The sequence below is a fragment of the Arachis duranensis genome, chromosome 3, assembly GCF_000817695.3.
Source record: "Arachis duranensis cultivar V14167 chromosome 3, aradu.V14167.gnm2.J7QH, whole genome shotgun sequence".
NCBI classification, from domain to species: domain Eukaryota; kingdom Viridiplantae; phylum Streptophyta; class Magnoliopsida; order Fabales; family Fabaceae; genus Arachis; species Arachis duranensis.
Genome location: NC_029774.3, coordinates 128,488,178 through 128,497,419, shown reverse-complemented (window position 1 = coordinate 128,497,419; position 9,242 = coordinate 128,488,178). Strand labels below are relative to the sequence as shown.

At 37.1% G+C, this 9,242-nt stretch overlaps 2 protein-coding genes across 3 annotated transcripts; both read left to right on the top strand.

The window, feature by feature from the left end:
* The first annotated feature begins 1,152 nt into the window (after window positions 1-1,152).
* On the top strand, window positions 1,153-4,013 carry LOC107481880 (probable inactive receptor kinase At1g48480). The gene is made up of 2 exons (XM_016102225.3): window positions 1,153-2,813; window positions 3,073-4,013. The coding sequence occupies exons 1-2, from the start codon at window positions 1,418-1,420 to the stop codon at window positions 3,687-3,689; spliced, it is 2,013 nt and encodes a 670-aa protein (XP_015957711.1). The 5' UTR covers window positions 1,153-1,417; the 3' UTR covers window positions 3,690-4,013.
* A 1,894-nt stretch (window positions 4,014-5,907) lies between these two features.
* Window positions 5,908-9,188, top strand: LOC107481882 (TPR repeat-containing thioredoxin TDX). 2 transcript variants are annotated; one of them, XM_016102231.3, is made up of 11 exons: window positions 5,908-6,166; window positions 6,253-6,286; window positions 6,375-6,464; window positions 6,552-6,639; window positions 6,730-6,810; window positions 6,940-7,004; window positions 7,152-7,292; window positions 7,385-7,498; window positions 7,894-7,924; window positions 8,473-8,807; window positions 8,982-9,188. In XM_016102231.3, exons 1-10 carry the CDS (start codon window positions 6,057-6,059, stop codon window positions 8,805-8,807), a joined length of 1,089 nt encoding a protein of 362 aa, XP_015957717.1. In that variant the 5' UTR covers window positions 5,908-6,056; the 3' UTR covers window positions 8,982-9,188. The 2 variants fall into 2 exon arrangements, with proteins under 2 accessions (XP_015957717.1, XP_015957716.1); XM_016102230.3 differs by lacking the exon at window positions 8,982-9,188 and having other exon boundaries at window positions 8,473-8,980.
* The last annotated feature ends 54 nt before the right edge of the window (window positions 9,189-9,242 follow it).

The following is a 9,242-nucleotide window of genomic DNA, read 5'->3' as shown; positions in this document are numbered from 1 at the left end:
TTACACATAAATATATACAACATATTTTTTTTATAAAATTACTTGTAAAATAATTTTTAATTATCTTATTTATTTATATTCTTTTACATTATTTGTTTAAGGTTAATAAAGAACGAGACTTACAAATGGTAATATTACAACAGATGAATACTTAATCATAAAATAAAATTAAAATAGATATTTACTTAAATTTTTTATTAATGTGTATTTTAAGGATATTATGAAAATTATTTTATTAAAATGATTAAAATTAATTTTTAGTATATTAAATACATAAAAATTAAAATATTTTTATTATTATATTATTAAAAGAAGTTTTAAGGTACCAAATAATTAAATCTTGAGTAAAGTATTGTTTTTGTCCCCAACGTTTGGATAAATTTTAAAGTTGTTCTTAATGTTTCAATCGTCCTATTTAAGTCCTCAAAATTGGTTTAGTGTTATCTTGTCGTTAGGGATCTGTTAACAGAATTGATGGCGAGACAAAATTGAGACGATTTTGAAACGTTAGGGACTTAAATAGGATTTTATAATTTTAAAAAATTCTAATACATTAGAGACAAAAAGTATAATTTATATTTTATTGTATATATATTATTTTTTTTCTGCAATTTTATATACTAGTCATTCTACCACCATTTTATGATAACTAAAAATCTTTAAGTGTAAAATTATAAAAAAATAATTTATTTAAAATGAAAGTAATATGATTAAGTGTAATTTATTTAGATGTGATTAAAAAATAATTGAATACTATTTATAGTAAAAATTGATATTATCGAAGGATAAAATTAAAATTTATTTCTATGTATCATTTTTGTCCCCAACATTTTCGTTCTATTTAAGTTTTTAACGTTTCAAAATCGTTAATTTTGTCCCACCGTCAATTCTGTTAATGAATCCCTAACATAGGATAATATTGAGTCAGTTTTAAAATGTTAGAGAATTAAATAAGACGATTGAAACGTTAAGAAAATTTACTCTAAACTTTGAGAATAAAAACCATACTTTACTCGTTAAATCTTTATTTGAAAACGAAAAAAGTAGTAAAAGTAGAGAGAGATAAAGGAAAAAGAAAAGAGGAAAGTTGACTATCAACTTTAGTTATGTGGAGAGATAGAGCTACAGCTAGCTAGGGTTTCTTTTTGTTGGTAATGTGTCTTGATTAACACACAGCCTGGACCTCCAACTCCAACTCACACACTATCTCTTAATGTGACAGACAAAATTAATTAAAATAAAAATTGCAGCTTGCCCTTCTCTACTCTTGTCTTCGGTTACTCTATCTCTCTCTCTCACTCTCGCAATGTCCATCAGAATCAAAATATACCCACACCCATAACCCACCAACCCACCTCAGCAACCTCTGCTGTTTGTTTCTCTGCGTTCTGTGTGTGTTGTGAGCAAAAGCAGAGCAATGGTGGCACTGGCCAATGCCATTGTGGCCACGGTGCTGGTGCTGGTGCTTGTGGCGGTGTTTCCACTGGGAAAGGCAGATCTGGCATCGGAGCGGGCGGCATTGCTGGCTCTACGGTCCTCCGTCGGCGGCAGAACCCTCTTCTGGAACGCGACCAACCAGAGCCCCTGCAACTGGGCTGGCGTGCAATGCGAGCAGGGTCAGGTGGTGGAGCTCCACCTGCCCGCCGTGGCACTCTCCGGGCGCATTCCGGCGGGAATATTCGGGAACCTGACACACCTTCGCACCCTGAGCCTGCGGTTCAACGCGCTGACGGGACCCCTCCCCGCAGATCTGGCATCGTGCATCAACCTCCGGAACCTGTACCTGCAGCGCAATCTGCTTTCCGGCAAAATCCCAGAGTTGCTGTTCCGGCTGCCGGACCTGGTCCGCCTGAACCTTGGCTTCAACAATTTCTCGGGTGGGGTCCCCGCAGAGTTCAACAAGTTGAGCAGACTTAGAACTCTTTACCTCCAAAACAATCAGCTCTCCGGTCCCATCTCGCAGCTCAGCCTGCCGGACCTCGAGCAGTTCAACGTCTCCAACAACTTCCTCAATGGCTCTGTCCCCGACAAGCTCCAGAAATTCCCCCAAGATTCCTTTCTTGGCAATTCCCTCTGCGGCCGCCCGCTCAAGCTCTGCCCCGGCGACGATGCATCTGCATCTTCTCCTTCCGGCGACATTCCCAATAACAAGACCAAGAAGAAGAACAAGTTATCTGGCGGTGCCATTGCTGGAATTGTCATCGGATCCGTCGTGTGTCTTCTGCTGCTCGTATTCGCACTGATTCTTTTGTGTAGGAAGAAGAGTTCCAAGAAGACCAGTGCCGTTGAAGTTGCAACCGTCAAGCATCCGGAGCCCGAACTTCCAGGCGACAAACCAGTGGACGAGTTGGAGAACGGGCCGGGGCCCCACAGTAATGGCGCTCACGAGAATGGGTATACGGTGGCTGCAGCAGCTGCAGCGGCTATGGCGGCAGGGAATGGAAACAAGGCCGAGGCCAACGGCGGCGGTGGTAGTGGAGCCAAGAAGTTGGTGTTTTTTGGTAATTCTGCAACAGCGGGGGCGGCGAGGCCATTTGATCTGGAGGATTTGCTTCGGGCTTCGGCGGAGGTATTGGGGAAAGGTACGTTTGGTACGGCGTACAAGGCGGTTTTGGAGGCAGGGCCGGTGGTGGCTGTGAAGAGGTTGAAGGATGTGACGATTTCCGAGAAGGAGTTCAAGGAGAAGATCGAGTCTGTGGGAGCAATGGATCATGAGAACTTGGTTCCTCTGAGGGCTTATTATTTCAGCAGAGATGAGAAGCTTCTTGTCTATGATTACATGCCCATCGGAAGCTTATCTGCTCTTTTGCATGGTCAGCACTCATTTCATTTCATTTGTCTTCTTTTATTTGTTTTTGTTTACTTCTATGTTCTAACTGCTTTGTGTTCAAGAGTCATCATCATTGCTATAATGCCATGTCAGTACTTGAGTAGTGTAGTGGCTCTCCTTACATGTTTAGTAACAAGAAGATGCACTTCACTTGCTTTGGATTTGGATTTGGATTTGTTACTTAGGAATTAGGATTAGATTTGGTATCATCAATGCGATGATGTATGTGATTGTTGTTACAGGAAACAAAGGAGCGGGGAGGACACCTTTAAACTGGGAAATCAGGTCAGGTATTGCACTTGGAGCTGCACGCGGGATTGAATACCTTCACTCACAGGGAACCAATGTTTCTCATGGAAACATTAAGTCCTCTAATATCCTCTTAACCAAGTCCTACGATGCTAGAGTATCTGACTTCGGCCTCGCCCACCTTGTTGGCCCCTCCTCCACCCCTAACCGAGTGGCCGGCTATCGCGCCCCTGAGGTCACTGATCCTCGCAAAGTATCCCAGAAGGCAGATGTGTACAGCTTTGGCGTGCTGCTCTTGGAGCTACTGACCGGGAAAGCACCCACCCATGCTATCCTAAACGAGGAAGGAGTGGACCTCCCTAGATGGGTCCAATCCGTCGTCCGAGAAGAGTGGACTTCGGAGGTATTTGATCTTGAGCTGCTGAGGTACCAGAATGTTGAAGAGGAGATGGTTCAGCTGTTGCAGCTGGCAGTTGATTGCGCAGCACCCTACCCGGATAAGCGCCCTTCCATGTATCAAGTGGTACAGAGCATTGAAGAATTGCGTCGCTCCAGCTTGAAAGAGGATCAGGACCAAATCCAAACCCAACATGATCTTGTAGAGTTATAGATGATGTATCTATCTTTCTTCTCCGTGAGTTTCCTCTGGATTTGCCTACATTTACATTGTTTGATCCCACTAAATCATGTGCTTATGTTGTATTCAGTAGCTTTGGCTCCAACCCAAAATTTCTTTTGAGTTTCCTCATTTTTCATTATTTTAATCCTCAAATTAAATCTCTACTGTGTCATCCCCCCTCCCAAATTTTTTCCCTTCCCAATTGATTTCCTGTGGGGGAGTTGATGTATCTGTTCCATTAATTTTTTTGCTTGTGGATTCTGCTTGATGTAATTATCACTTGTGCTTTAACATGGGTTTTTACTTTTGTCCAAAGCTTGAAATCGAAATGTTATAGTCACTGTCGTTGGTGGGTTGTAATTGAAATGTCTCGTCGGTAGCGTGTGTCTCCTCCAACTTCGGTAAAGATGAACCATAACCAACTTTGGTTAATTCATTCGACAGGTATGAGTACTACGTAGTACGTACAGTATTTAGTATTTACTACTATCTTACTTCTACTACATCAGATTGTCCGTAGCATTGCTTAAATAAGTCAACAATGAATTTAGTTTGATGCATTAACCAATATTAAACTAATTCAATAAGATTCATTAACATTCACAACTTCAAAGGTCCAGATAACTAGAATGGCCCCAGTTCCGAAAAAAAATAAAGGTTTGGAAACCGATGAATGTTGAAAGCGATGTGAGAAACAGTGACATTCCATTTGCAGCCCTTTTTCTATTTTTTTTTTCTTTTTTCACGTTATGGGAATGTGATGTGTTTGTTTCATGGTTATTGCTGTCCCATCCAACATTTTCCAAATTGATGAACGATCACCACTTCACCCTCACTGGGTTGGGTTAATTAAGCTGGTTTTCCACTTTTCGAGTAGTAACACGGTCGGTTGTTTTTTATAGTCTCCAATCAATGTTGGATCAATTTAATTCATCAGATGAATTTGCTGTTAATTCAGTAGTTTTACCAACAACAGGCATTTATATTCTTTTTTAATTATCATTTGTTTTATTTTATTTTTTTAATTACTACTAAAATAATTGAATAATACTAAATGTCATATTATTGGATAACTCTTGAAATTATAGATGTTAAATTAAATAAATTAATTTTGAATTATTATTTTCTTAACATATTGCATTTGTCGAAGTGTAAATGTTTAGTATAAAAAGATTTTATTAAGGTTTAAAAATTCAAAACTGTAATATTCATATTTTTATATGATATATAATAGAAGGGTTTGGATTTTTTAAAGGACTTTGTTAGATAGATAATAATTTTTGTGAATAATATGAACAATAAATTTTAAAATTTATCTAATAAAGTAAAAACATATTACATTTTTAAATTATTTACATAAATTTTAATATTAGAATAATTATCTGCACACCTAGTGAATTGAACATCCGATATATTTATTGTTTATATTGTTTAGTATTTTTATTGTGTATCTATACTTTTTCTTTTTTAAATTTTGAATTTTACTTTAGGTGGAATAAAAAAAATATGAGAGAGAAACTATTTAAAGGTGAGAGATCACACTTTACATTCTAAAATAAAAATTAAAATATGAAAAAGATTGTTGTACAATTTTTTCCTTTAAAATATTTTTTATTATATATATTTATAAACAATATAAACAATAAACTTTAAAATTGGTCAAATAAAATAAAAAATATACTATACCCCTATAAAAATTACAAAAATCATAAGTGGAATAGATACATAATTATATTATTCACTAAATTCATTGTCTACTTATATTTTTTCTTATAAAATATATTTATGTTCTCAAAACTGATTTCAGTATCTTAATGAAGTTATTAAACAATTTGTCATGGAAATTAATTTTTTTTATTATTTTACACACAATTAATAAATAAAAGCGAAGTTTTTTATAATGCATTTATTTTTTAGTTTTACTTATAAATAAGTTTAATAAGTGTCCTAAGTATACTGACGAGAAAAATGTGATAATTAATTTTGCAACGAATGCTCTAAATAGTTAAATACCATATTAATAAATAATAACTTTTCACAGATTGCAAAACAGTAATATTTATTAATATACGCCAATGAGTTAGAGATCAAATAATGTATCTCATACTCATTTAGGAAATAGCAAGTTCTAATTTCTCTATCTTTACTAAAAAAAATATTTATTAATACACATTGCTGACTTTCCTTTTAGAATGTGGAGTGGTGTCTAGTGCTGTTGGATTAGCCAATGAGGGAAGTCATGTGTATATTTTTTGGACAGGGCACAGGAGGCAGTGTAGTTGAAAAATTGAACCCTAATTTCGTTGATTGAGTGATTGACTGATCATTGATTTTGGAGTTTGTGCATCGAGAGAGATTATGGAAAGCGGGAAGATACTAGAGCTGAGGCAATTGATAGAGGCATGCAAGTCCAATCCTTCATTCATCCACGACCCTTCTCTTTCCTTCTTCAAGTCTTATCTTCTCAGGTATGCGTATGTATGTATGTATGTATGTATGTATGCTTCACTCTCTCTATCTCTAAGAATGAATGTATGAACTCTGCATTACGCAGCCTGGGTGCTCGCATCCCCCCGAATCCCAAAACGGTGAGCCTCTCCTCTCTTCTTCTTCTTCTGAATCTCTCTGCTCTGCTATGCTTCTGTTGTGTTCTACCTCTACCAACCATGTATGCAGGAACCAGTTGATGTTGATGACATAGTCGAATCTGACATAGACCTCGATGATTCTGATCTTGTTGAACCCGATAATGATCCTCCTCTAAAGGTGCTCTGTGCTCATCTCATCTATGTCTCCCTTTATCTCCTCTGCAACTCAACTAATATTTATACTTCCTATCATTAAATGAGGCAGATGGGCGACCCTAACGCTCAAGTAACACCAGACATGATTGATGCTGCACAACTAGCAAAATCAAGGGCCATTGATTATATATCACAAAGCATGCTCTCTCTCTCTCTCTCTGGTCTTCTTTTGTTTTATTTCTTCTACTTACTTTAAATCCTGTTCATTTTCAATGGCGCTTTTCCAGATAAGTTGGATCAAGCAGTTGAGCAACTAACAGAAGCTATATTGCTAAACCCACATTCAGCCATACTCTATGCTACCAGAGGTACATACTCTTACTCTCCCATACACACAGCTTCCAGAACGAGATACCTTTTCACAAATTCATTCCATTATCTTTCCACAGCTTTATTTGTTCACTGTTTGCATCACTTATTGAATTTTTTGTTTTCAGCTAGTGTCTTATTGAAATTGAAGAAGCCAAATGCTGCTGTCCGTGATGCTGACACTGCACTGAAGGTTATGATTAATTTTGTCGTTTAGTAACTGGCTTAGTATATAAGTTGATTTGATTTAGTCATAGCTTGTTGCTCATAGAGCACGGTCTTAAAAGAAATTCTGCACAAATATGTATGTGTGTTCTCAGAGGTATCTCGTCTGTTCCAGATTAATCAAGACTCAGCCAAAGGATATAAAGTTCGAGGCATGGCAAGGGCCATGCTGGGACTCTGGGAAGAAGCAGCAAGTGATCTTCATGTTGCTTCAAAGTTAGATTATGATGAAGACATTGGTATGGCACTTAAAAAGGTAATTTGAACACCATGTTCGGTAGACCAACCTTCAAAATGATTTTCTCTTTTTTTTTTGAATTTTTAAAATTATATCACTTGGTTAGACAGGTTGAACCTAATGTTCGCAAAATTGAGGACCATAGGAGGAAATATGAACGGTTACGAAAGCATAAGGAGGAGAAAAGAGCAGAACTCAAAAAACAAGAAGCAGCTGAAGCTCAAGTGAGTGTATTGTGTAGCATAACGCTTCCATCATTGGGTAGTCTCTTGATAGTTAGGCATTGCTGAGCGACACATCTTTTGTACCAAAACCTTTAAGCAGCACACTATCATCAATCTTCTTAATTATGTCTTGGGCATTTTTCCTTTTCTAGAAATGACATTTCAGCTGATAATTTTTTTGTTGGGTAGTCCAGCTCTGTTTTAATATCTCAACAATTTGCCTTTGTCTTGCAGCATTATCTACAAGGTTAAAGTAGATTTACTTTGTCTAGGTTACTCTAGTTGAGATGTAACATAATATTCAATCAACTCATAATTTCCGGATTATAATTTTATTGTAATTGTTATGTCGTTTGGCCTTTCTACTGAAATTCCCCCTTGGACTTTTTCTACAGGTTCAGGAAGCATTGTCTGCTCTGAAAGATGGTATGTCTCTATACTTCCATCTACTTGATGTTATTAAAATTCCCAAAATTTTTTGTTTTACTTGTCTGATCGCTTTCCCACATACTTTACCTGCGGTTCTGATAATAAAACTTGACAGTTTTAATCTGCATATTGCATCAGTATGTCCACACACCTACATTACAGCCTTGGAATCCTTCTCAGATAGTATTGCCAAAATGGTACTTTCATGATGGGAATGGCTCCATGACTGATTTTGTATAACTAATTTTTTATTTTGACGATTTACTTAGAACTACAATGTAAATTGTCTATAAGTCTGTTTGGTTAACCGCTAGCATGCTGTTCAACGTGTTTCCAGTATATTTCACCAAAAGGTGAGGAGGTTCTTGGTCAAAAGTACATTGGACCGACCAACAGGCTATTTATTTTCTTCTTTTACCTCTGATATATTTAAGTTAAATTTTTTATCTGAGGTCAAGGTATCCCTCCGGCCATTGGAATTTAAACGGAGAAGAGGGTGAACTTTATTAATTAAATGGCTCATTATATTTTGTGGCTTTTGACAGGGCAAGTCATTGGTATTCACTCGGCTATTGAATTGGAAAAGAAGTTGAATGCTGCATCAAAGACATCTCGCCTGGCAATACTGTATTTTACTGCAGCATGGTGTGGCCCCTGTCGATTTATTTCCCCTGTTTATACAAACTTGGCAGGAAAGTACCCAAAAGTTGTTTTTCTAAAGGTTGACATAGATGAGGCAGCAGATGTTGCTGCACGTTGGAATGTCACCAGTGTTCCTACATTTTTCTTTATAAAAAACGGCAGAGAGGTTGATAGTGTGGTGGGGGCTGACAACAATGCACTTGAAAGGAAGATTGCACAACATGCCAGCCCTCTTTAAGTGAGTAGCTAATAAGGACCTTGTTAGAACTTGCAATAAAATGAATTTCATTGATGTTGCTTTTGCGTATATGTTCATAGTGCTAACATAGCCAAAGATTAATGGAGTTTGTCATGGCTTGAGTTTCCTGTCTTATTGACTATTGAGTGTAAAAAATATTACTGTTGATTTTAGATTCGTGATGACTGGTGGAGAAACAAAAGATGATGACTTATCTGGAACATTGAGGATCGGTTTCACCTGAATTTATTCCTTCGTGTGGAAATTGGAACTCTAGCTAGCTGAAGCTTCAGTACTTCATTAGGACTTAGGAGGCAACTTGTGTTTTGTCTCTCTTCCCTGCTGATAAGTAGGCTGGGATTCCATCCAGCTGTTATTACAGTTTTTGGGCTGAAGACGGCTTAAAAGAGAGAAGAAAGAAACGGAGAAAGAGAA